Source organism: Strix aluco, chromosome 2 (genome assembly GCF_031877795.1).
Source record: "Strix aluco isolate bStrAlu1 chromosome 2, bStrAlu1.hap1, whole genome shotgun sequence".
NCBI classification, from domain to species: domain Eukaryota; kingdom Metazoa; phylum Chordata; class Aves; order Strigiformes; family Strigidae; genus Strix; species Strix aluco.
The window spans coordinates 66,487,473-66,514,758 of NC_133932.1; the positions used below are offsets into that span (position 1 = coordinate 66,487,473).

At 44.1% G+C, this 27,286-nt stretch overlaps 3 protein-coding genes and 1 long non-coding RNA gene across 10 annotated transcripts in view; 2 read left to right on the forward strand and 2 right to left on the reverse strand.

Annotated features, from left to right (window-relative positions):
* NPAS2 (neuronal PAS domain protein 2) overlaps positions 1-14,883 on the forward strand; it is a 108,315-nt gene extending 93,432 nt beyond the window's left edge. For 2 of the 5 annotated variants that reach the window (XM_074815096.1, XM_074815098.1), the window contains 6 exons: positions 2,087-2,233; positions 8,216-8,410; positions 9,570-9,727; positions 10,292-10,384; positions 12,023-12,209; positions 13,378-14,883. In XM_074815096.1, the coding sequence (XP_074671197.1) occupies positions 2,087-2,233; positions 8,216-8,410; positions 9,570-9,727; positions 10,292-10,384; positions 12,023-12,209; positions 13,378-13,560 (963 nt within the window). In that variant the 3' untranslated portion in view covers positions 13,561-14,883. Of the gene's footprint in view, positions 1-2,086; positions 2,234-8,215; positions 9,105-9,569; positions 9,728-10,291; positions 10,385-12,022; positions 12,210-12,650; positions 12,692-13,377 lie in introns of those variants that run through there. The other 3 variants (XM_074815097.1, XM_074815099.1, XM_074815100.1) reach the window with 3 other exon arrangements.
* On the reverse strand, positions 1,951-9,162 carry LOC141919466 (uncharacterized). The gene is made up of 3 exons (XR_012621983.1): positions 9,022-9,162; positions 4,098-4,322; positions 1,951-2,724 (listed from the first exon to the last, which is right to left on the reverse strand). It is a non-coding gene; the product is annotated as an uncharacterized LOC141919466 (long non-coding RNA).
* A 2,049-nt stretch (positions 14,884-16,932) lies between the features above and the next one.
* On the forward strand, positions 16,933-22,437 carry RPL31 (ribosomal protein L31). The gene is made up of 5 exons (XM_074815087.1): positions 16,933-17,037; positions 17,732-17,848; positions 19,456-19,581; positions 21,717-21,829; positions 22,366-22,437. The coding sequence occupies exons 2-5, from the start codon at positions 17,742-17,744 to the stop codon at positions 22,395-22,397; spliced, it is 378 nt and encodes a 125-aa protein (XP_074671188.1). The 5' UTR covers positions 16,933-17,037; positions 17,732-17,741; the 3' UTR covers positions 22,398-22,437.
* Positions 22,438-23,003: 566 nt separating this feature from the next.
* TBC1D8 (TBC1 domain family member 8) overlaps positions 23,004-27,286 on the reverse strand; it is a 48,938-nt gene continuing 44,655 nt past the window's right edge. For all 3 annotated transcript variants that reach the window (XM_074815089.1, XM_074815090.1, XM_074815088.1), the window contains 4 exons: positions 26,287-26,352; positions 25,582-25,671; positions 25,316-25,416; positions 23,004-23,988 (listed from right to left, as the gene is read on the reverse strand). In XM_074815089.1, the coding sequence (XP_074671190.1) occupies positions 23,530-23,988; positions 25,316-25,416; positions 25,582-25,671; positions 26,287-26,352 (716 nt within the window). In that variant the 3' untranslated portion in view covers positions 23,004-23,529. The remainder of the gene's footprint in view (positions 23,989-25,315; positions 25,417-25,581; positions 25,672-26,286; positions 26,353-27,286) is intronic.

Genomic DNA, 27,286 nt, shown 5'->3' on the forward strand with positions numbered 1-27,286 from the left:
CTCACTGTCTTCAAGGAGTTCACACATTAATGAAAAGTCTCCCATCAGCAAGCCAGGCAGTTAAAATGAAGCTTTTGGCTAAAATTGCTTTTAATTCCTTTCTGATAAGGACCCTTTTAAAGCCTTAAGAGTAGTTCTCACTAACAGAGCTCATACAGACAGAATTAGGTTGCAAGACTTGTCTTTTTAAAAATCCCTTCTGTACAGACCCAGGTTAAAGCAGGAATTAGCGGCACCTCATCTAAGCAAGCCATTGCTACATGGCATCATTCCACTCCTAAAACCAGGGTACCTGGGACTCTTCAGAAACATGGAGTCAGGCTACCACAAGCAGCACCAAATGCCCCTTTGAGGCACTTGTCCTTGTTCCCAAACATCAGAAGTTCGCACTCGTCCATTCCTTGGGTTAATAATTTATACGTGGACTAGAAAAAGAGAGAGACCCCACCTTGACTTCTCTCCTTTAATACTAATTAGGAGTAACACAAACTTCCCTTTCGGAGCTTTGACAGCATTTTTCTGCTCTGGGGGAGGACCAGGTCACAGATGACACCGCTGCTGTTTGAAGGCAAAAGCACATCGATCACAGCACCGGAGGCCAAGTGCTCACATTATCTCCTTGGGCAGACACTGCAAGCTGCGAGCACTCACACATGCCCTCGCCATCAAAGTGGAATGTGGGGGCCTCTGCCAGCAGTAACCACATGGGCCACCTTAGCAACCCTCCTTCCCCCTAAGCAGGGCTGGCCACGAAACTCCGCTCCATGTTGCCACACGAGCAAACACTATGAGCGGTGACCTCCTGGATTGTGCAGGAAAGCTGCCCTCCGCCTGGTAAATAGAAATAAATCCTCTGAAGTTCTTGTCCTTTCTCACCTAAAGGCCATTTACATGGAGATTTCAGATTTGCTGAAGGAAATGTGGAGGTATTTCACATACTTAACTTGTTTAAGGCTCTCCTTAATTCCTTTTTTGTTACCATTTTTGTTTTCCTACTAAAAAGCCAGAAACGGTATAAGCAAGTGCACCTCCAGAGAGCAGGAAGGCTCCAGCAGTGTGCAAGAGTTCACCCACTAGCACAGAGCCACTGCAACAACCACAGGAACAGGGCACTGTTTTCAAGTCACAGCAGAATTAATATTTTTCTTTTGCCTGGACACTCACAGCACCACATATTTTCAGAGAGGTCTTGGATGCCTTGATTGCAGAAAAGCTTACAGATTTTTTTTAAGTGTTTTTTTTCCAAAGACTGTTTTTTACTTTTGGAATATGAGCTCATGCAAAGCAACTATTTCAAAGCCTATTAAAGGAATGCTTAACTTTGGTGGACTTTGATTCATACCCGAAAACACCAAATAAAACTAGGAATTTATTGTCGTGTTAGTCCCCTCCATGCTTATTGAATGATTCCACTTTGTGACAAGTATTGCTGCTACTGGAGGTTGCACTTTCTTCTTGACCCTGAGTAGTGATCTCCATTTCATATTACTATTTAGAACAGCCTTTCTCCCACTGAGCTGAGCTATTCATTCTATGTCATGTATAAAAATAATGAGTATTTCTTGTAGCTTGACTACTACTCAGCTGCAGAAATCTAGAAAATGTTTGTCGTGGTCAGCTGTTGCATGACGCTATAGTAAGTTGTCAGCATAAAAAGCCATTGCAGCACTGCTGTTTCTGTGTGGAAAAAGGAAAGCATTAGTAAAACACATCCAGAATATACAGTTATGCCATGCTAGGGGCTCCAAACTACAGGCTAATAAACATAATGCACTCATTTGCCATCCAATTAAGATGCTCTTGATATTTTAAAGTGGCATACTCTCAAAAACAGCCCTTCTGATAATCCCTAACAGAACAGGGTCAGTTGTAAGCAGATCACTCTAACTGAGGCAATTTAATATATGTGCGTAAAATTGAAAATAGAAAAGATTTATCTCTGTCTAGATGTTAGTATATTACAAACACATCTTTTATTCCTTTGGCTGCTCTTTACAATCAAGAAACCAATAACTTCTTACAGAACAATGTTCTATTGAGGCCTGTTTGCATTATAATGACTGATTTTCCCCCATTGTTTTTTCAGTTTTCAGCACAGTTCAGCATGTTCCAGACCATCAAGGACCAGCTAGAGCAGCGGACCCGGATCCTGCAGGCCAACATCCGGTGGCAGCAGGAGGAGCTCCAGAAGATACAGGAGCAGCTCTGCCTGGTCCAGGACTCCAGCGTACAGGTGCGTTACTGCTGAGAGAGGCAGAGTGAAGCACTCTCTCTTGAGTGACTGTTGATAGGATTCGCAACTTAAAATTAGCTCCAGGGTCCAGGAAATCCGGACGTGTAGAAACCGGCTCATCTGAATGACGATGTTGCCCTCTGAAAGCCTCTTGAGTAGCCTATGTCAAAAAAGATTTAAGAGCTCTCTGGAAGAAGAGAAGGAAGAAATATCTCAACCTTAGGAGGAGGAGAAGAATTTGGGTCATTTACAGTAGCATTTTAATACTTTATCTACCAAGTCTTCAGACTGAGCAGCTGTAGTAGAAAAATGTTCAAGTTCAGACTTGCCAATGATTATGTCTCTCCAGTTCATTAGCTTCCATCCAGTCACTGCTTGCTTCATGTTGGCATCACCTGTGCTCAGTATCTTGTCTGTCCAGCTCTTCCTTAGCCAACAGCCCTTCTTCAGGCAGTCCTCATCTCTTTCATTCACTCCCTGTTTTCCTGACCCTACCCCAGCCCGGATACAGAGCAAAAGAGATTAATTTTCTTGTCACGTTAAAACCCCCCAAACCTCTGCTGATGTTCATTTGTTCACACCTGGGGGGTGTCTGAATTTGTTCTTCACTGGACCAGCTTAAGCCTTTAGGGTGAAGCTGACTGAGCCTGCTCTTCTTCTGCCTTTGATATGTCCTACACAGAGCTAGAATTCACTAAGTACAGTATCTGCTTTTAATTCACCAAGTACAGTATCTGCTTTGTACTACCCCTTATGTCTACCAAAGCTCAGAAATAATAGCAAGTGCAGTTCAGTAGTTCGCAGGTTTCACTTAACGTCAAATGGACAAATCATCCAGTTTTACGGAAGTTTCTAAATGCGGGGTGATTACTGCTATGTTCCTCATAATTTAACTATAAATGCCAGGTTAAATGACCCTTGCTAGAAATGTTGCATTGGGGACCCACTGTGATTATTGCACTGACAAGATTTTTTTAGAAGACAAGCTGTGTCACAGAAACAAATGTCTCAAAGAACATTTTAAGTACAGGATGAAAACCTGGAACCTGCTGAAGTCAGCAGGAATTTTGCTCCCAACTACCACAGAAATAGACTCACCCATTATCAGCATCTGTGAAATACCGTTTCATGTATTAAAACAAATTGGGATTGTATGTTTAGGCAATTAAGGGATCAGTGAAGCCAAATTAGAAACTTTGCCACCTAAGTTGCTCCATGTGCACTGCTGTAAGACAGCACAGCAATGGTGGGTCCCCAAACCAGGACTCTCTGTTCCTGGTGCCACATAGGTAGACCAGGATTAACTTCAGTGCATTTCTTCTATTGGTTCTGCGCTGTCTTAGATTAATGGGAAGGAAAAGTCTCTCTGCAATTAACAAGCCTTCAGTTCAGAATCGTGTCATATGGCTGAAAGCTATTATTGTTATTATGAATATCAGGAGACGTGATATTCTCACTTCCTCTTTTTAATTGGGTGAAAACCATTACTCTCTCCTGGTGAAGTCTTCAGTAGTCACATACACTCATCGATTTTTTGGCGGGGGGGCATAACTCAGGCAAAAATAGAAGATCAGAGCACATTCTTATGTGCAGGAAACTGATTTTATTTTTACATAGCTGTCTCCCCTATGCGCTAGGGCACATTTAATAACCCAAAGACTGTGGGACAGGTTCTCAGATATGCTCACAGGGAGCTCAAGCAGAGAGAAGAGGAGGCCCAGTGTGTAGTTCTGTACTGCCTACCCCATACTAATTTGTAGCTTTGAGTTATACCATTTGGGTGACCCTCTCTCCCCCATGAAGACTGTACCAGGTTGGACCAAGTATTTTCAGACCAGTAGAAGTTTTCTGTGTCAGTACTGACCATTTTCCAGCTTACTGCAGATGCCGAACTGAGAGGCAGTGGGACGGGGGGGCCGCTTGGAAATGCAGGGGCTGCATATCTGCCTGAGGGGGCAATGCTGGACAGGGAGGATCATCCTCTGTAGTTCGAGTGCCTTTCAGTCTCCTCAGAGCAATCAAACAAGTTGATGAGATGTGAGCGGTCACACTGACTCATGGCCAGGGCTTTTTCCTTCTCCCACTTTCTCTAGGTCAAAAAACAAAAAAAAATACAAAGAAATTATTACTGTGCTGTTGCAGGGATAGAGTGAGACCAGGAATTAGTTTTGTCTTATTTGTCTAGGGGCAACTTAAAAGAAAGCCTCACACTTTTGCATGCAGCATTTTTGTGACTCACAAGCAGTGAGGAGTAAACTGTTAAATCAGAAATCCAACCATGTGCTTTGCCACACAGATTTCATCATGCAGGGAGCTGGATGTCTGCAGACACTGATCTATGTCTATTATCAGAGCTGCAAAGCATAGTAGCAAACAGGCAAGCGTTGCTATCATCAAGCACATTTCTGGTCTCTTTAATATTCTGCATAGAAAGCAATAAGCATGGGGGAGTGCCGTAGGCTGCCTGAAAAGGGGGAAATGTTCTCCGGTTTTCCCTCATTAGCTGATTTATTAGCATATCTTCCCCACTGGTTCACTCCCTTCCACACAGAAGTGTACAGGTAGCTCTGTGGAGAATTAAGCCCGATTTCCATTTCCTTCAGAGATCTTCAAAACTGCAGTACGGCAGTCCACCAAGAAACGCTTTCCCAACCGGACAGATGTTGAGCACGGTAGTCTGCGTTAGAAACTAATTCCAAGAGCCTTGTGCGATGAAAGATGAAACTAGCAGGGTTGTAGGCCCTGAACAAAAGTGTTCAAAACCCCATTAAATCCCTGTTACTGCTTTTCCCGACAAACGAAAGTATGAAGGACAAGAGCAGCAAGAGTAACCTCAGAAGTCTGAAGGATGCTGTGTCTGCTCCAGATTTGAACAGTCTAGCTAATGAATTGCAGACGGGGAGGAAGGCAGAAGGGCTGAGCCTGACCAGCCTGCAAGAACTACAAACGAGCCCATCCACAGCCACCCATCATTTGGAAACCAGGTTCCCTTCGAAGTCAGTGAATCTCAGCTTCCCAGTGCTGCGCTTCTCATCTTTACGTATTTTACATAGAGTCTTGATGTCTGTAATGATGAGCCCGAAGGCTATAATCCCCTGATTATCCAAAGGACAGGTGGAGTCAAAGAGCCATTTTCCTCATGATGTCTTGCCAACGTGATTCATCCATTAGCTGTAGGGACCATCTATCTCGGAATGAGGGGGCAGCAGTGTCAGAGGGTCCCTCCTCTCCCTCGCTGCTTTGCTGCGTATGTTAACAAGCTGGCCAATTAAAAAATATTTGTAAGCTGCTTCACTGACCTTGCAGTCTGCAAAATCAGCCACGAGATATGTCATTAGCAGCGATGCGGTTAGGGGGCTGCTAATTTATCTGCTTGGATTTGCTCAGTCTGGGAAAGATTTCATTCTTTATTAGGGGATTTCTGTTGTTATTTAAAGCTGCTGTATTTCAGTGTTTCAGGGGAATTCAGACAGGACTATCACAAAAGAGGCACATTATGGAAAAAGACCATTAAGTTTTGTATAAATGAAGCGTGTTCTTGCTTTTAGGCTTAACTAGCAGGTAGAAATTCCACGTTTCGATCATCTCTCAGGTTAACTCTTGTTTTGATGAGGCATCTTGAGTCTTTCAGTTCTGCAGAGACACGGGTTAAATGGCACCATCGCTTCCTGCCCTGAGCTTGGTTTTTTCAGGACATTTATTTTCAGACAGTAATAATGCTGCTTTGGCCATTATAATGCAAGAGAGGGTCCCTAGGTATGAAACACTCAGAGCCCTCTCAGGGTACGAACCCACGAACAAACAAAATTGGTTTACTGGTATAAACTTGGTTGTAAATTTACAGTGTGTTAGCTGCCAACCATTAACCATGTACGTTCGTACCCAGTGGCACACTCTAATAATTGCAAAGTAGGTTACTCTGCTTTCGTTGAAGGATAAGCTCCTTGGCTTTCATCTGGAAGCGAGGCATGCACACAGGCAGGTCCCTGCAAAGTAAGTCGTTCGCTGCAAGTTCACCCCCTGCCTGACATTTGCATCGATACATGCTGACTTTGCATTGGATGAACTCTGTTTCTCCAGTGCTGTGCGCCACATACAGGGAAGACACTTAAGATAATCCTCCTAAAGGTCTTAATTTGCAGTGATCTGGCCAGTACCAGGGGGCTTACACTCCCCATCACATTTTTGAAACACACTACTTGCTTTACCTGTTCTGAATTTTGTATCAAATGTTTTATATCAAATCTTATATTAGTGGTGACCAGTTTCATTGCTAGAGTTAATCAAGTGAGTTCATTTGCTAAACGTGTCCAAAGCTTAGCTTCTGTATACAGAAAAAAAACATGAAAATGAATTTTCATCATTTCTGTCTTTGATTTATTCATAATAAGACCTATTTACTTGGCAGAAGTTGCAAGACCATCTGTCTTTCTGATATGTAATGGCTCCAAACTCAGTGAGCAGTGTTTTTAAAAGAAAACACTCGGAGCTAGTTTCAGACCTGCTGCGAGCAGCCCCAACTCTGTTACTTGACCCATTTATTTCTATCACACAACTTTGAGATGTGGTTAGCCTACAGCACCTGAAACAAGCCGTTGCTTTAGGTCCATTAACATTTTCTTTAATTGCCCCCCTCTCCCAGCTGATTAATATAAGCTTTGTCTGTACCTTTCTTTTTGAGTAAAATCTTGGCACACAGAAATTAATTAAAAATTCATCGTATTTAAATAAAAACTGTGTTTTAAAAGCTACATAAATAAGTACAAACATGATGGCTCAACCCATACTTATGCAAAGAAAAGCAACGCATTGTGTCCGTCCTTTGGAGAAAGGTATGGGGTTTTTCCAAGAAAAATTAGAGGGGACATGATAGTTTAGGGAATTGTTAATACAGCAATAAGCTGCAGGAAAGTGTACTAATTACTGGGCGTACCTCAGACGTACTGCTAGGCATGAGACTGATGGATGAATAATGAAGACAATAATTGTGATTCTGATTTCATTTAAACCCTAAGTAGCTGCACTTAAATTAATGGAGTTCCACATGTGTAGCAGTGGTGTGGAATCAGAATCAGATCCAAAAATGCCTTCAACTACGTGGGATGTGTACCTCCATACAGTCCTTGGTGGCAAGAGCCTAGGTTCGAAATATTGCAAAGATAGCTTGTAGCATTAATAATTCATAGTTTTAAAAGATGTCTTTTTCCTCTGTACAGCTGTAATAAAAGAAATAGCCCCTAGGAAAGCAAAAATTCTGAAGCCCTACACATTTAAAGAAGAAAGCTTCATCTTGCAATGCAAGAATGGAGAGTATATAATTTACAGAAACACTAACAGAGGAGCTGCTAGCTCTTTTACACAAGTCAAATGCATGGCACAGTTAGGAGGAACACCGGGTGACAGTTACCTGATGGGAAATCAGATAAATGACAGTGACTGTCTGTTTACACATCTTCTCAATGATAAGGACACAGCCATTCAACACGGAGAGCTCTGGCCTGGCTGTGGCCTCATTAAAAACATTTGACAACCCAACTGTATGTAAGGTGTTGAATTTCCAGAGAGAAATTCAAAAGCAGCCCTGTCTGAAAGGCAGGCTGATTTTGTTGAAAGGAGAAATGAAAGGACTGAAAAGACATGGAGTTACTCTCTTCTCTCTGGTCAGGATGCCCCAGAACACAGTGAATGTACAGGGAACTGCTCTTATGAGGGCTGTGCCTGCCTCACAGAGAGAGGACTTGTACCTTCAGGACACATTTTGCAAGTAATGAGTGCACTTGCAGAACATTAAATCAAGAAACTAGAGACAGCAGAACTCTTAATGTAGGAAAGATAGGTTATTTCCAACTAACAGCAAATGCATAGTGAATCTAGAAATGCGGTAACTTTATTTTAGAATATATCTTTGGATTTAATTCTGTCACCTTCATTACCCAAGACAGCTGGGCTATGTAAATAAACCCTCCCCCCCTTCTTTTCCAGATGTTCCTACAGCAGCCGACGGTGTCCCTGAGCTTTAGCAATACTCAGCAGCCAGAGCCACAACAGCTACAGCAGAGATCAGGGGCCATTTCTCAGCAGCAGCTTGTCCCCAGTCCGCAACTTCAAGGGCAAATTGCGTCTTCGCAAACAGCAAACCAGCAAGCACTGAGAGAAGCAAGCGTGGTATCGAGCCAGGTAATCATTTCTTTGAATAGAGAAGCATTTAAATGGAAAGGAGACACTGAGCTGTTATTAAGCAAGCAAGTAAAATGATGTCAGTCCTGTGAGCGTGCCTGTGCCTTTCCTTCCCTATTCTCCTATATAAAGGCAGCCTATATAAGGGGTCTCCCTACAGCATTTACTTTACCTTAAATCCCCGTTTAAGACCTCAGCCAGGAGGGTTACTTAAGCAGCTGTTTCAGCTTGAAAGCTGAGCAGGGGGGTGTGCAAAAGGTGTGGATCTTTGGTTGATCCTTAAAGAAACCTGACTGACCACACTGGAAACCAGCAATAGTGGTGTTGGCAGCGCAGCCTCTCAAAATAAGCTTTACCCCTGCTCGCTCCCTGAATCCAGTCGGATGCCACCAACACAATGAAACCTGTCTGCTGTGGTGGCACACAGCTGGAAACGTCGGGATTTGTGCGAGACCCCCAGGTTGTGAGCGTAACGGATGCCTGCAGGGGGAAATAAAGTTCAGCCTCAGTTAGTAGTAACTGAGATCGGTGAAAGCTAGTAGGTTTAGCATGGGATTTTTTTTTCTTATTGCTGGCTTCTCGGCATTTCCAGTGTTCGCTGTTCCACCCACCTGTTGCACCTCCCTTCAGACGAAACTTGGCTCCTATTTCTGCTGCCTGAGTGCGCGGCAAACATAGCTGGGTCGTTATCTTCAGACCCCTCAGCTGTAGCTTTTAACCTCCTACATACCTGTATTCTAATGACTCTATTAAAATAAAAAGTGCATCCGTATTACAAATGGAAAACCCCCACCATTTTTTTCCTTAAGAAGGTTTATTCCCACCCTGGGGCTCTTGCGGCAGCGCACATCACACCTCCCTTTGCTCGCGGCTTCACGGGGTCTCCGTTGGTCTCCTCAGCTGCTTGGCGGCACGCCGGGGGCCTTCCCAGCGCCCCGGTGCCCGCGGCCGCGCAGGCCGGAGCGCGGGGCAGCCGCGGGTGCGAAGGCCGCGGCCGGCGGGAGGGACGCTCTAGATCAGCCGGCGGACGCGTGGCCCGGGATTACCGGTGGTGTGCCCCCCCGCCCCGGCCGCATGCCGCCGGCCGTGTCTTTGGGCTTTTGTCCACGCAGCGGTCGCGGCCGCGCTCGAGTTTCGCTCTCTCCCCGCTCTCTTGCAGGGCCCGAAGGCGGCGCGGAGCGCGGAGCTGGCGCCGGGCGGCGGCCGCCCCCCCCGCGGCGCGCCCCCCCCGTTCGCCGCAGCCCCCGCCGGCGGCGGCACCGCGGCGCCCCCTGCCGGCCCGCCCGCCGCCGGCTGCAGCCACGACCAGCAGCTCAGGTACGGCCCGAGCCCGCCCGCCCGCCCGGCGGCCCAGTCCAGAGCCTGGACCGCTCGCCCGCCCGGGCCAGGCTTCAGCCCCAGCTGCACTCGGTTTGGAGTCGGCGTGCGCGGTCGCGGCTGCCGCGCCTCCTCCGGCCTCCCAGCCCCGGGGCGGGGGGATGGCTCCGCTTTTCCTTCACTGCCTCGGGCTCCCCCTGGGTGGGGGGTGGAGAATCCACCCGGGCATCCAACTAGACCAAAACGATTTACGGTCTGATACTCAGAAAGCTCAAATACGAGCCATTCCCACCAGCGGGAGCAAAAGACATGTCACAGCCCTGAACTCCCAGCGCCCAGCCTCTGAGCCAGGCACCCACCTTATCAGAGAGGCCATGCGCGGCCCCAGGCCCCACCTCGCAGTGCCCAGGATGCGCCTGCCACGGCCAGGAGCTGGGCTTAGGTCTCCTAACACCCAGCCTTGTGCCGTGCCTGCAAAAGCGTCCTGTTTCTGTTTCCAAAATGTGGGATTTGCGTGGTCCTTGTGTTACAGCAATGTCACTTTTTCTTTTTTCCGTGCGCCAGACTGTTGCTCAGCCAGCCTATTCAGCCCATGATGCCTGGGTCCTGCAATGCACGACACCCTTCAGACCTCAGCATGGCGGGATCCCAGCCTAAGTAAGTGACTTGTCCACGATAAAACAACAAAGTTCGTTTTGAGGGGAAATAGCGTTCTTTCGTAAGATGACAAAGTAGTTAGTTATAGCATCAGGACTGTGTTACTGTGCTGAGCCCACCTTCCAGTGTCAGGGTCAGCCTTACCCTGCCCAGCCACATCAGGAAGGATGACAGAGAAACACGATGTGCCAGTGGTGTTTTAGCAAGCCAAGGCTGGGGGAATTTTTCTCCCTCACTTGATGCTTGCTTCAGCACTGGAACTTCTGACCCACCAAGGTAAATGTGAGAAAGTCAGCACTGGCCCGGTTGAAATGAGCAGCGCCAAGAAAGGCCCTGCTCTGCGGGCAGCGAGACACTGGTGTAACACCAGTGGAGCTATGCCTGATCTGCACCAGCAGCACTGAAAGGACCAACAGGCCCCTGCACCTCAGTGCTCTCAGGAACGCTGCTGAACAAACCACCTCGGTTGTTTGTTTCCTCAAAACTTGGATGAAGGAAGCAGAAAACATCAGTCAGAATATGCCTGGGGTTTTTTTCTTAACTGTTTTTTGTGACTGTACTTACTTGTGAACTGCTAAAATAATAGGCAACTGTTTGCACATCAGTACTTTAAAAGTAATTCTGTCTGTTACCTCAGGAATGTAGGTATTCAGTACTTTTTTTAAACATCACTATTGCTGTTTAAAATTATCTTCAGTTAAATTTGTCACTTTTAAATGTACAACATTTTAGATCTGCTTTTAAGCATCTAAATAAAAGAGGCCTGATTTGCAAAGATACATCTCCCAGTTCATGTAGACTTCCTGACTCATGGGACCCTTTTTTAGGAGCTCACGTCCTAGTACGAGTACCCAAACTGTAGCATTTCTGACTAACCCCTAATGTTGAACAGCTGTTGAGCGAACACACGCCACACTATGATCTCATCACCCATTACAGAATAAACAGAATTAGGCTGGGTTGGCAATAGCTCTGTTGTGGTTTTGCCCACAGCCTTCCACAAAACAACACATATTTAAGTTTTGCTATGCAAAAGCAGACTGGCAAGAGGAGCTGAGTATTTTGTTTCTGTCTTGCATCCCTCACTCCAGAGGACTTCTAGAGGCTTCTTCTGTTCCTACAGCGTGGCTCACAGCGATGGGAACTGCTGTCCATACTTGGCGATGTGTGTATGAGCAGCTTAAGAAGTAACCAACCCTTAGCCACCTTTCTGCAAGAGATTACCACCCCACAGGCACGCAGGGGAGCACAGGCAGCAGAATGGGAGGTGTATTTACTTCTCTCTCGCTGCAGTTCAGAGCTCAGCATATTAATACTGAATCAAAGGCCATTTGATTTAATGAGCCTGGGATGTGAATGCTGTGGCTGAAGAGAAAGATATGCATAAAACAGAATCTTTAATGAATCTAAAACGTGGTCTGGATTCTGAGGTGAGATCTATTCTGCCCTCCAAGTCCAGCTCATCACAGAGTAAGGGAAAACAGTGCTGCCAACGGTGCCGTCATTCATATTGGCAGGTCCTGTGCACTGGAATCCTTTACTAGAAATTATATATGAAGACTAGGGACTTCCTATCCAAAGAGAAGACCATTGCCTCCAACAGTTTGTTCTTGATTGTTTTGCTTCTTTCTTCCACAGGTATTCTCAAACCCAACAAATGTTTCAAAGTTTGGAAGTGCAGACTTCCAGCAGCAGCTCTCCAATCGTACTGATGGGACAAGCAGTGTTAAACCAAGGGTTCACCAGTACACCTCCTTCCCAGCCATCCTCTCTGCCACCTATGCAACTCCAGCACCAACAGCATCAGCAACAACGCTACCTGCAGGTAGGGTAGGACAAAGAGGACAATGTATAAAATGTACATGCAGAGTAGTAAGGCGAACGGGCTGTGCAAACGGGGCCCCAGGTTTCAGTGGGAGCCTGATCATGGCAGAAATGGCCATTTTAGAGATACTGAAGTGTGCGAGACACTGATACAGTGCCGTATAGCAGGGGAGCTGTGAGAACAGTCAGAATATTTAAAAGGAAATTACTAATCCTGTACATTGGAAACATAATCAGATTATCCTGGATATATTTAAAGTGTATTTCTAGACGGATAAAATTACTGCCTTAGGATTTATTCTGTTCTCTTTATTCAGTATAAAATTTGCTTAGTTTACAAGTCAAAAGATGATTTTTAATTACCAGCATCGACATAAAGTGAGATCTGGATCAGATATCTGGATCCCTTCAGTAAACTAACATATTTTCTCAACTCCACAAGGCAAAGAAGATAAACTGGAGCACATTGCCTGGAAAAACCAGGTGATTTGAAGATATAAAAATACTTATTTTTTGACCTAATTCAACACATACTAAAGTAAACGGGAAGGGGGGGGAAATGAGGTTTCTCTGTATTAACTCAAAAGGAGCTGAACTGAGTTTATAAAACCTGATCACATACCCAGTGGCATCACTGAAAGAGTATCATCATCCTCAAATGATTAAACTCTTGTTACTGAAATGAAATGCTTATCATAGCTGAGAATTAATGAAAAAACTATCGCATATACTGTTCCCAATAAAAGCATCTGCAAAATTCACATCGACTTCACCACTGCAAGGTCACACCCTACTGTAAACTCGCTAGAAGGGACCGCATGAGGTGCACTAGGATCCCCTGTTTCATTTCTGTTTCATTTCTGTCACACATCTGTGTCATTTCTGACACGTTCGCCCACCCTGTTCCTAAACAGGCTTTTCAGGATAACCCGCAAACCCTAGGCAGTGTATTCCTACTAGAAAACCATTCTCAGTGCCTAATTGTAATGTTCTTTGCTGCAATTTATGTTCATTCCTTTTAGCATTAGGTAAGCTAATCCCATGCCAAACAGCCCCAGAAATAAAAGCCAGCAAACTAGTAGTATTTTTAAGCACCCTGTACATTGAGGACGAAGAGCTTTAACGTGTGAAAGAATCGAACACCGCGATGAATTTTATTTTATCTGTAGGTGCAAACACCAAGTTCTTTGCACAATGAGCAACCCGATTCTTTGCTCCTGCCATCTTACTCGCCACAGCAAGGAAATATGGGGTATCATCAGACACAGCAGCAGCAGCAGCAGCAGCAACTAACATCAAGAAGAAGCAATAGCTTATCAGAATCATCAAATTTACCACAGCCACTGCGATAGAGTCCCACCAGCACAATCAATGCACGATTAGCTTTAACCAATGGGCACATGGGGCAGAAGAGAATGACTTTGTACTTACTGTTCTGGCTTTTGCACAAGCGTTTCGTTCAAAGCTCTATGACAGAAGTACGCCACAGAGTGCAGACTGCCACAGACAGGGCATTTATGGCATGCTGGATTCAGTTTGCGCTGTCTGGTGAGCACAGTATGTACTGACAGAGCAAAATAAAAAGGAACACTATCCTGCGCAGCCTCCATCATCCACGGGTGCACGGGAGGAAGCGTTCAATCTTGGTGTGTCACTCTGAAAGCTATCTGGCAATTCCAAAAGACTGTCGACAGATTCATGAGGTACTTGGCCTTCACTGTTTTAGTTCTTCTTTTGTGTATGAAAAGCACTGCGTCAAAGGTCTATTGAGGAGAGAACAAGAGATTATTTTTATTATGATTATTGTTATTATTTTGCACAACTGCACAGAGGACAAAACCTAGGCACTTTCTGTAAAGAGAAGTTTGTTTCCTTATTCTTGTGGCCAAATTAGCACATCCAATGGAAGAGAAACCCCAGTCATTGGTGAAGATGGTCTATAGCTCATAACCCTTGATTTAGAATCTGAAAAGTATTATGCAGCTTACCCTAACTGTTCTTTATTACTAAAAATCAAACAAAACAAAAACAAAAACACAACCCACACTGGACTGTTTTCTATGTGAATTGTGATTGCAAAGGAGAACTCAGATTCTAAGCACAATCGTGCAACTCTCCAATAGTACAACATGAATCCTTCTTCAACCTACACTCAGCCACCGCAAGTCTCTGAGAAATATGCACTGTGTTTTGGCCCACTGACTTGGGATGCTGCAGACTATTACATATCTCTTTCATTATAACATTTAGGATTGAATTTTCCTTTGGGGGGGAAAAAAAAAAGAAATGCACTTTTCGCTTTTTTTGTATGTTTTCTGTTGATATGTTTCTAAGAAAGATTTTATGTAATTATTAAATAAAAAGTAGTGTATTGTACAGCTGTTGTAATAATGACCTATTTCTATATAAAATAAAATTATATGGAATTATGTGGAAATTATTTTGTATATGAAATATCAACTCATTTCACAAGTATAAAGATTGTGCTTGTGCTTTTTTGTGAGTGGGTATTTTGTAATAAACTAATGAATTAGAAATGTTTTTGTGAAGGGAACTACTGTTTCATGCTATATACAACTCAAACTATTATTTTTTCCATTTAATGATGGACAGTTGTCTTGATTTGTAGAATAAAATAAAATAGCCAAAAGGCTTTATTGCAGGACTTGCACACATTTTCCTGTGGCTGTTCAACTATGTGATTCACTTTGAAGACCTCAGACAGCTCTGTACTTCCAACCAAACAGTTTTAGAATAGGACAAAAAAGATATTTTGAAGAATGGTTTGACCTGGCACATACCAGGGCTTTGATCCACGTCCAGCTTCAGTGTTTAAGACATCACGGTCCTGAGTTTTGTGATATATCATCTCTGCTGGAAGTGCTACCATGCCCACACTGCAGGCAGGCTAGTTTCCACATTGGCATCCTTGTGCAGACTCTTTTCCATGTTAAATTCAAATTGACTTTGGGATAGAGCAGCCAAGGTACAGGCCTGCTTTCACTCTGCTGCAGGAGCAGCAACCTCCAACACAGAACGAGGTGGATAACTGAGCATAGCAATGGTTTCATTCACCACAGCAAGATAGAGAGGGGATGGTCCTCAGGGCAGCTTGCAGCCACCCAAGCCAGCATAGCTTCAAGAGAGTGCTGCCCTTCCCGCCTTTCAGTACCGAGGATCACATCACCAGGGCCCATGTGTTCAGCTCTGGCTTCTATGCCATAGAGGAACAATGGAGATAATTGGGCTGAGAGTTGGAAATGGTAAACTTTCCAAGAAATGAAAAAGGTTCACTTGCCCCAAGTTCTTAAAAAGCTAAAAAATCTCCTGAAGAAAACCCACTGGCCAAATGACCCTGCTGCTTCCACAGAAAACTGGCTGGTAGCACTGATCAGTGCATGTGTACTTCAGTCCATACAACCCTTTTGTTTTACTTCACTGAAGGAAGACAAGGGAATCAAGTATCTGGTTTCTAAAAAGCATTTAGAGACCACATCTGGTCTATAAGTGCTTTTACTGCTAACCCTAGGTACCAGTCTGAGTTTGCCTGTTCATCTCTTTGAATTCTTGCATTCAGTGAAGCAAGAGTGACCCCACCAGATGAAGATTAAAAAGCTAAACCCTAAGGTGCTTTCACTTAATGTCTGAAGGAACCTCTCTCTTTCCATTAACTAGATAAACCTCAGCGAAGGCCAGTTGGCTCAATGAGGCTAACTTCATCAATTCCACCTGTTCCTGTAAGGGCTTATTCTGGGAAAGGGGAGGAGAAATCTGTAGGCCAAAAAAGTTAATGCAGGGAAGAGGCAATGAAGGAACATGACCACCTCAGAGGAAATACCTGTGGAAGGGGCACTTGAGAGGTCTCAGCTACTATGATGGAAGTCACAGGAAGAGAAAATTCCTTTAAGAGTTTGTTTTACTCTCAGAGATAGTTATAATACACCCACATCTCTCCTGATTGTTAGTGGGACAAACCAAGCTCAGCCCTGGAGCAAACACTTCATTTTTCTAAAACCAGCAGTACTGCAAGTTGTGCAAAGGGAGAAGCTGTAAATTGGGTGGGGTTGCCTTCTAATAACCTCATTTATTATATTATTTGGAAGGATACAAAGCACTTGCAAGAACAGATTTACATCAACACCTAGTTTTTAATGCTCTGTCCCATTCCTTCCCTGCACACACATTCTGGTTTTGGATTACTGCATTTGTTCCCTGTTGCACACCCAATGCAATGCCAGGACTCTTCGTACAGCTGGGCTGTTGTTCCAGTTCGTTATAGCCGAGATCGGTCTCTCCCCACCACCATCCCTCAGCTCTGGCCACTTTGCTAGGCGGGTGGCCAGGCGGGGTGGTCGCCGCAGACTACCGCCCCACGCTGGCGTGCCGAGCTCCTGCCTCGGGGACGGCAGCTGCACCTCTCAACAGGGCAACCTGCTTCCTAGAAGCACAACACCCCTAGGCCGAGTTGTGGAGGCTCCCCGCATAACGCACCACCTAAAGACAAGCTTCTTAAACAGGAGGCGGGCGGACGGGCCTTCACTCTGCGCGAGCCCCGCCTCAGGGCTTCAGCTCCAGGCTGCGGTAGGAGCAGCTCCCGCTATCGTCAACAAACCCCTCCCTTCGCCGGTACCGACAGACCGACGACAGACCGACAACACACCGACGGACAAGCCTGCGCCGGCCCCGCCCGCGCCTCACGCGCGTGCGCGCCACCGCCTTCCCCCCCGCCCTCCGCCGGCGCCGGCGCAGTCGGTCCCCCCCCGCATCCCGGAAGGGGTCCTCGCTCCCAGAGGCCCTTGCGCGCCCTTTTCCGGCCTGTTCCTGGCAGGGTGAGTGGCGGCTCCGGGGCCGGTCGGCCGAATCCGCCGCCATCCGCCTTGGAGACCCCGCGGCGGGGGGGGGAGGGTCCTTGGCTTGGCCCGGCGCGGGAGGCACCGGGTGGTACCTGTCGGCGGGTCCGCGTTCGACGGGGTTGGGGCCCATCTCCCTGCCCCCCGCCCAGGCCTGCGCTGAGCCGAGCAGGGCGCAGGCCCGGGGAGACCTGCGGGGCGCTTGTGGGGGTGTTACGGCCTGTGCTGGGTCTTGGTGAGGGAGGAGGGAGCCGAGGGCGCCGTCAGTCCTTGGAAGGAGCCTCTCCGGTGCTGTCATCTTCCTTCGGGACGGGCTGAGCTGCCCTCCCGGGTCGCCTTGAAGAAGGAAGGGGCTTGGACATACAGAAGCAGGACGGGGAGGTTTTAGGGGCGCTCGAGGCTAGCCAGGAGCCCCGTCTTCATGGGAAGTGGGCAGAGAGCCTCAGATGTTCGTGCTCCTGTCAGGGAGATAAGAGTAAAGCGTTTGTGGTGCTGAGAAGTTGCTGTGTAAAGTCTGCAACTGGTGCGACCCCGGGGATGAATTAAGTTTTAAGTTTCTGAATGTGGGGTTGTGTGGCTGGTAAGGAGCTGGGGCTGATGGCGAGGAAGGGGACAGGGGAAAAGTCCGAGGGAAGTTGGGTCCGCGTTTGATGCGTGCACGGATGCTTTTCAGCGTTTCTCAGATGGCTCCTGCAAAGAAAGGTGGTGAGAAGAAGAAGGGGCGCTCTGCCATCAACGAGGTGGTAACCAGGGAATATACCATCAACATTCACAAGCGGATCCATGGCGTGTAAGTTCTTTTTATCAGTGGAATCAGCCTTATGTAAAGTGGCGTTTGGAAGTGGGTTCGGTAGTTTAAACGGCAGAGAACGACAGTCCTTACCGGCACCGATGCTAACGCGTGATGTTTTAGTCCCTTGTGCTACCGTTGTGTCCCGAGGAAGCAGCTCTGTACCTCTGCAGACCTACACTTGGCGTATGGCTTTTGGGAACAAGCATGTTTCCTTTTTTGTGTTTACGGACTTAATTTGAGGTTAGATGTATTTACCTCTGTCCCCAGCTTGTCATTCTTCTCCAAGTGAAGTTTAAAGTTTAGCCCACTGTATTAAGTTTAGAAATTAAATACTGTATTCAAATGATTGGCGCCATGCTTATCACTAAATTGTGTGAGGTGTAAATTGAGGTATGATTTGAGTTAAACAGCATTTGTTGTGTGTAGAGGAGCATAACTTTTTACCTGACAAACTGTTGAACCTCATAGAACTGTGCACTAGTAAAGTGCTTGAGAGGACTTGTTGAGAAACTGTCTCCCTTTGATTCTCTTTGTATGTGTATGGCTACAGTCAGGTGGAAGAAAACTATCTGAATCAAAACAGTTGCTGAAATTGCTGAAGTTAACTTAGACTAGGAGAGAAGCTAGGCAGCAGACTATTGCAAAACCGTGGGTGAGGATGGGAGGCAGTGGTACCTTTAAACGGCAATAAGATGTTCTGGCCTTGCCTGTTGATTGTTTATGGCAATTCAGTCTACTTTTAATGCTGATGGTCCTGCTATCCACTTTTTGGGTTATCCTCTTTTTCTTCTTGGGCATGAAGTACTTGGGGTGAAACACTTTTTGTTTAATGCTTGTGTCGCTTGTAATTGCTCACCCATTCCTGATTTCTAGTACTAAATATTAACAGCAGTGTGCAAATAATACTAAATATAACCCACTGTGGGACCTCAGACACTACTGACACTAGTTGCGTGTCACAGTGCGCGGGTATAATGTATATGGCAAAACACAGCACAGCTATAACTTTCAGTGTAAATGCCCAATCATGCAGAATCTGTCCATAATAGGCATGAGACAAGCTATACTCGTAAAAAAAACAGTTCTGATGGTGGTATTGGCACAGTCCTGTTAGCGTGAAGAGAGTAACCATCAAATACTGTTTAGCAGAAGCTGTTATTCACAATAGTGTTGGTTTTGTTCTTCTGCCATTTATTTCAATACTGATACAGTTCTGTCAAGTTTGTATTAGTATTGCTGCACTGCTTTTCTCATAGGCCTTCTATTCATAGTATCTGTGAAAGCTCTGATCTCTTCAGTAATATGATAAGTTTTAATGTCAACATGTTTGACTAAGACTTAAGATCTGGGAGATCTTCCAGTTGCAAACTTGCACTGAAGTTATTCCACATAAGTATATGTGGTTTCTATTAGGCATAGATATTAAGGTTAGCAGCTGCCTACCAGAGTAAAGGTCTAGTCATGCTGTGGTGCAGTTCTTGAACAGCTGTTGAACACAATTCTTTGGATTCTGTGTTTGGAGAATGTCAGTGGGTGAATGCTGCAGCAAGTGTCCAATGGTGACAGTTTCCTGAAGTTGAAGAAATGGCTCTTGTTTGTCCTAGGGGCTTCAAGAAACGAGCACCGCGTGCTCTCAAGGAAATCCGTAAATTTGCGATGAAGGAAATGGGTACTCCTGATGTTCGCATTGACACCAGATTGAACAAAGCAGTCTGGGCTAAAGGGATAAGGTAGGTTTCTCCAACTTTCCTTTCTGGGTGGGGAAAGGAGCTTGTAGCTGTGTATGTGGAGGTGCAGGACTTGGAGGGGTAGAAAAATTTGTGTACTTGTTGCAGTGTTTGTATTTTCTTTGCAAATGCTTCCTTACGGTGTGCCAGGGTAATCTTTCTGCCACCTCTTATGTTCTGGTCAGCCTCCTCAGTGTATTTGTAGCAAAGCTTTAGAGAACTCTGGAATTGAAAGAACTTCCTTCTACCTCTAATAAGAATAAAGCAAAGGAAAGAAGGAATGTGGGTTTGGGGGCAGAGGGCGAGAAAGGATTGGGATATTGTAATGCTGTAGTACCCCAATCCCTATTGCAGCAGACAGTTTTTAGGAACATGGCTTTTTAGCAATACCTACAGCCCCAGGCTAGGTACCTGGGATTTGTGTAATGTATCCAAACAGGATTAGGTTTTGAAGAATGCTGAATTGATAAATGCTACACAAGGAAATAATGAGGTGTGTTTTAAATAGGGCCATTAATCTTGTCTTGAAAGTATAAGTGGTAAGTAGTTTGGGGGGCAAAAAATTACAACTATTAAATCACTGCTACAGAGGTAGCTGATTTGGCGTTTGACATGTGTGAAGATGGTCCAAAAGAACTCCTGTGAGGAGTGGGACCTCTTAAACCATAATAAAAGATTAACTGGTAGGAATTAATACTGTGAGTGATACACTGGATACACACGAACCCTTTGTCTTGTGGGAATTAGATTCCTAAGTCTAGCCTATGACATATTTACAATCCTTTACCTGGAATTGTGTGCTTAGGCCAACCCTTCTTCAAAAACAGAGTGGGAAGACGGGACTAAGATCTTTCTGGGCAGGGGTTCCTCTGTCCTTCCTGTTGAACTATTCCAGTTCATGTGCAATGAAGAAGTAGCAGTTTAGCCAGGTGACAGCATAACTTCAGAGCTTAATAGCGAGGCTGCCAACCAAGACTTCTTTATATTAACTGGTGGAGGGGCGGTCTGTGGAGCAAGGAGTCATCACATCTGTCTTTCCAGCTGAGTTTAACTGCAGTTTTCACTAGTTAGAATAGAGAATGTATGCGAAGTAAAATACCTTCATCTGAAAGGATCAGGAGAGGCTAAAATCACCATGTCAGCTAGTATGATAGTCAGTGATCTAAGTAGCGAAAAATGCTTTTTCACTTGATTCAAGAAAGGAGTAAATCGAAGCAGGTTCCTGTGTCTTAATAACCACATCCATCTGATGTAGTAAGTATACTCTTGAGAACATATAGCAAGGGGGAAGTTCCTTCACATATTCTGTGGAGCAAAGTACTCTGAGCAGGAGTTTCCCAAAATCCTGAGTTCATTTTGAGGTGGGAGGTTATTTGAAAGAATGGTGTAAACAAATAATTTTGTGCCTTCCCTCGGCAGCATATTTTGGGCAGTAGTAGGAGAGGATGCTAAGATGTGACTTGCCTGTAACAGACAAAATCATCTTAAGTGGTTTAGTCATGGTTCCATGGGCTTTGTGAAGAAGGAATGTTGGATCAGTTGTATACCCATGAGAAAGATCTTGATTTGGGTCTAATGCTCACTAGAATTTCCACATGACTTCCGGCATGTTTGGGCACAGATTGGGCAGTACTGACTCTTGACAGGGGCCTCAGGCTTTCAGAATAGACTCCTGGGGTTTTTTTCCTCACTGTTTTCTGTTCTAGTAAGAAATGCTCGTTAGTAACAGCTGCTGGCTGATCATACTCATGCTGTGCTTCATGTTCATCTTCAAAGTATATCTCCTGGATCAGTAGTGGACTTGTGATGCACTTCTGACTTTATGCTCCCACTGGATTATGGATTCATCTTACTCAAGGCTCAGTTAAATCTTACCTGCTCACTTTAACAAAACTAAAAAACAAAGCAAAACAAAAAGCTTCTCTAAGGCAAACAGTACAATCTCTAAGGTACAGGATTTCACTCTTGTTATTATGATGCTGAGATAGAAAGACAATTGATTCATCATGTCTTTGCACAAATAGGCAAAGCTTAAGAATTTGAGAGGGGGTAGTAACCATGGAGGAAGGAACTTTTCTATGAATTAGCAGGTTTCAGTACATATTTTACTGAAAATTATTCTGTTGTCTTTGTTTTAGGAATGTTCCTTACCGTATCCGTGTGCGTTTGTCCAGAAAGCGCAATGAGGATGAAGATTCACCAAACAAGCTATACACACTGGTTACCTATGTACCAGTGACAACATTCAAAGGTAAGGTTGGATGCTGCCTCTCTTCCTCCACGCCATGTTTTTCTGAACAAGTAGCAAAGTGGGACAGCTCCTCCTGCAATGCAAAATTCAGATGAAAAGCATGCTGAAGGGGTCAAACTGCTGGCTTATACTAGCTCTTCTGTAGAGAACAGGGCTGCTAGCTTGCCTGATCAGCATTAAAAAGTAAATACATAATTTAGCAAAATAATTGTGTAAATTTTGAGAGAATAAAAAACACTGGCCATAGTCGTTAGGGTAGTTTTAAGGTTTGTTTTCCCATATAAAGTACATCCTGTGATGTCAAATGCTGAAGGAGGTGGAGTCTTTCTGCTTGTCATCTGAGAAGTATCTTATTTGCAGAATTGATTTAACGTGAAGTTTTTAACATTTGGTGAAATACTTACCTATATAGTTTGATCTTCCAGAAGTAGATCAGCAAACTGGCTTTGAAACTGTAGGTGCACTTGTGAAGACTTGCATAGACATAAAGGGAATTGTCCTAGTAATAGGTGGTGATACAATTTCTTGTTTTGCAGGTCTACAGACAGTGAATGTGGATGAAAATTAAACTAATTTTCATTACAATAAAAGGATAAAAAGAAAGTTTATTCCTAAGTTGTTGGGTTTTTTTTATTGTCCAGTCTCTTCAAGCTCTCATCTGTGAAGCATTGAGTTGAACAGGTGACAACATCTTAAAGCAGCTTGCTTTCTTTGGCCTTGTACATAGTTCTGTAATTTTCTTAATTACAGATACTGGTAGACTTTTGTTAAATGTGAATGGAGTAAGGAGGAGATGAGAATGTTCCTATGTGGGTGGCAAAGTCCTAGTGTTTTGTTCCTCTGGGAATAAAGAGCCACGACACAGTATTTTAAGGCCAATTTTGTTTAAAAGACAAAACAAACCAACAACAACAAACCCCAGCCCCCAAAACTGTGAGATCAGTGCTTCATGTACGTAATCTCTTGTGGATAAATAAACTCCCTGCATTTGGTCCCTGCTGGTCTCCTGGGCAGAACCAGAAAGCTTCTCCCAAGCAGGTCTGTGCGCTACACTGAAATGTGGGGTTCTGACCAGTGAATTAATTGTGAGTGCACTAGCTCAGGGAATTTGTTTAATGAAAGTAGGACTAAAGGCACTTATCTTCCACAAATCAATAAATACTGTCCATGCAAGTCTGGTACAAAAAGGGTTTATTGAAAAGTGCATGTTTTCACAGACCAACATCAGAAGCACAGTCCATGTACACTTAACATTTCAGCAAGACATACAAATTGGAATACAATCAAATATATTAAAATAGTTTCAACTACCAGCATTGAAACAGTTTTCAGTATTAGTGCAAAAAAGGCAACCCAAACAAACTGCGGACAGTAGCTGAGAAGTGTTTTCCCCTGTTTTGGAAAAAAAAAAAAAAAAAAAAGGACAACTGGAGCCAGCCTGTGTTTTCCCTCCCAGTGCGGAAGAGGGCTTCAGTGTCTTCACACTGTAGACAGATGTTTCCTTTTACATTCAAAACAAGAACACAATTAATAAATCAATGGCACAAAACAAACCTACACACCCTTTAGCTTTTAAAGCTCTTAAACTGAGAACCACAGACCAACAAATTGTTTCTCGAAAGTCCACTGCTAATTGAAAGCCTTTTACAGTACGTGCTTTGGCATCATTTCAGTGCATTTCATTTTTGACAGGTTTGCTACTACTGTGTGTTTAGTTTTGTATGTTCACCCCGTGGCTGGCAGCTCATTCCATTTGTTTTGAGATTATATTGATGTAGCTTTGCATTCTCAAGTTTTGGCTTCAGTTCTAAGGGTTTTTCAAAGAAGTTAACTAATGACTGTTCAGTCAAGAGGGATGCTAAAATATGTTCAAAAGAGACAGTCCAGTCCCCTTCAGTTACAGGTGAAGGTTGAGAGTCTTTGTGAGGGGTCTTCACAGTGTCAGTAAAAACAGCATCCTGGTCTGAAGCAGAGGCTTCGGGCTGCAAGTCATCAGTGAACTCGTCTGAGCCGCTCCCCAGGCTGATGCTCCTTTGTCCTACTTCTCCAATCTGAAGCAACAGCGTGGTCACAGTGGCGATGGCCTGGTACAAATCATTCTCCTCTGGATCTTCATGGAACATGCTATACAAAGTTTTGCAGAACTGAATGAACTCCCTCTGTAAAGGATGAAAAACCCAAATCAAACTACTGAATAGCCACGCTAGGGGTAAGTGTAGGAGTCAGGCAAGAGCACCGTACTGCAAAGGAAGGCAGAATGCTGGTTATGTTTATATGCTCATTTATAGCTTCTGCCTGCTTCTAAAAAAATGCTAGCTAAGGGATTTTAACCCTCACTGATGCTAGGAAATCGTGGTGCTGCAAATCACAAAGGGAAGGAAGCAGAAAAGTATTTTGCTGCCTTGATGAAGGAGATCAGGACCTCCCAGATTACCAAAGAGCAAGTGAGATACAAGGCAAGGGATACAATCGTTACTCATGGCTGTTACGCAGAATGAGTTACAACCAAAGTAGCCGTCCACAGGCCTGCAAGCAACTTCCCTTCTAATGTTTCTCTCTCATCTTTCCCCAGCTCTTTTCTTCTACTAATAAAATTCAGACATCTTCCCTGCCCAACCCCTTTCTCTCCTTCCTTCACTTGCTCACCCATCACAGATGATTATCAGGCTAGAGATGTTTCCATATCCTATTATGACATTTGTGAGCTCTTGAGTTTCATACAGTCATGGGATGGCTAATTCAGGGTGAACGGGAGTGCAGGAAGTCCAGTCAAGTGATGCCTTTACGAGAGATTATGTGGCCCTGCTGAGCTGACAGGTTAGGTACATGCCACCCACTTCAAACTTTCTTTAACAACACCTGCACAGAAGGGATTCTGGGTGTAATCCCATCTTTGCATGTCTGTGCATTTGTTTTACTAATATAGGACCCTTTTCCCTCCAGTAGATTTCCTTACGCCAGCAACATACACAAAGCTCCACTGGCATTAGGGAGGAGATGGTAAGATGATGAGAACCTTCGGCTGTCTTACTTCATGCAGTACTAGTCAGTGCTTGGCTAAGACAGGGCAAGTCCCAATTGGTGATGGAGTAAGAAAGAAGTTACTGGTTTGGTGAAGAGGAGGTCAGGGAAGACAGAACAGCAACATATATTCTCAGGAATTCTTTGGGCTTAGGAGGAGGGCTTTTCCCAGCCTGCATGAGCCTGTTTTCCAGCCTGTTATGCTACAGGTGAGGGTGAGTTTGAAATTCTTTCTATTCACCACCCAGTCTGAGGAGAGGGAGCTGCTAGAAAGGTAGCTCAGTGTTTTTAAACACCTGCTCCCTTGAGCAGAAGAGCCCAGTCCTCGATACCTGAAGGACTGAATCTTAAGCTCAGGCTGAAGTTACACTTTCTCAGAAAAAGCTGAACTGTTGTATTCAGTCATTTCATTTTCAAGTACTCTCTACTTCTTTAAAAATGGACTACAGCCTCTAATGTACATACCTGGCTCATTTTCGGCAATTCTTTTTCAGTTTTAGAATCCTTTTCTTTGGCTAGATCCTTCAGCATCTGCTTCAACTGCTTTTGGTAATCTACTGCATCACCTTTTTTTGGAGCAGACACAAAAAGGAGAATTAGTTTTCAAGTCACTGGAGTAAACTGACATTTCAAAATAAACCCCAGAGAGCAGAAATAATAGAGAAGGGTTAACAAATGGGAAGCTGGTTATCTCAATATGCACACGTATTAGAGAACCATATTGGACATACCATTTGATTTTCCAATGACTAGTGGTCTTGAAGTTGACAGTAAAGGATTCCTTAATGGTGACTGGCTGTCTCGTTCATTTTCTGTGAGAGCTATCCAAAAAAAAGTGACAAAAGTAATGATTAATCCTTCGAATACTTGGTTACTTATGCTTTTAAAACTTACATATTTGAAGAAAGCAAAATAATTGGGCAAAGATGTTTTTAAAAGGTACTTCATTAAATCATACTGTAAAATTATGTTAATGTAAGTAACACTAGTGCTACAGTGAGAGAGTCGGAAGTTTGCCAAGAGTGGCACATTTAATTAAAAACTTTGCACAGAGAAACTACCACAGAATTTTGTCACCTAATCAAAACTGGATCAAGATGTGATAAGGAGACCTCTACTATACATGGGAGTACAAGCCATCCAAAAATGTTATTTCAGTTCACATTTTGTCTAGAGTAGCCATATAATTGGCTACGAAAGATCTCTGAATGCAGCAGATGTGAGCCTTGACATTGTATATCTATAAATTTTATTCAAAAAGGTTTTGACTGGAGTAATTTTTAAAAGGCAGTGAGCATAATTACAAATGCGCATCCTGTATGCTCCCAGCTGAAGGATGCACGATAGGGTTCTTCATTAAGCAGCCTTTTCCCAGAAGCCTTAAGCAAGAGATTTTTGGAGAAACAGAGGTATTCATTCCCCTTCCGATTTCTTACCCGGTGGGATATGCAGCTTATATAGTAACTTTATCTTTTCATTCATTTCTCCATTATACATAACATCTGCAAGGAAAAAAAAAAAAGAACAAGAAGGAAGTGGACCAGAGCATTTACTCCCACAGTTTAAAATATATCAGGCATCTCTCTGTGCACAAAAGATAATTGTTTGCATGGACAATACATGAAAACATATGGCCAGTATATTACATTGAAATATTTTAAATTGTGCCTGTCAATGAGGAACAGCAGGTGAGAGCCATCTGGTTTGGTCTTTGTTCTTGAAAATAGATTGGGAGTAAATAACACTATGGAGCTTCAGCATCATTCAAAAATACCAAGGAAGATGGCAGGGAATCTAGCAAAGGCTGTTTGCTGCCACAGATTAACAGGAATGTGAGAGGGGGGAGACAGAAAACTGCCTTTGAGACCATCATATTCTTAGTATTTCTCCCCTTCAGCCCCTACTGCTGTTCTACAGAATAATCCCAAAGGAGATAAGTACTTCGCATGTAATATAATTCATATTTTCAATGACCAGTAGAAATGAGATTCTGAACTTTTAAATGCACTGAAATACTGTGAAGAACTTTTTCTTTTTAAAAACTTGTATCCCTCTAAGAATCAAAATCAAATAACAATATAACACAGGATGCCTTTGTTCACATAAAACAATTCTAAAAAGCTTAAGTGGCAAGAATATGATTTTTACTGAAGCTTTCAATGTTGATTCAGTTTTTTTTCACTTGGGGTCAGGTAACAGTTGAGATGTGGCACTTTCTTCAGCCAGATTTTGGGATGGGCAGCCTCACCTTATTAGAACAGCTGGTGGCCTCAAGACCAACCTCAGCACAGCTCTCAGTCCCTGCTGGCTAGGTTTTTTTTGTTCTGCTTACTGTCAACATATAAGGCAAGCAGGAGTCAGCTGTGTAAGATTAAGTCTTCAAGAAGCAGTTACAAAGAGGTATACTGAGATTTCAGAGGTATATTGAGAGCAACA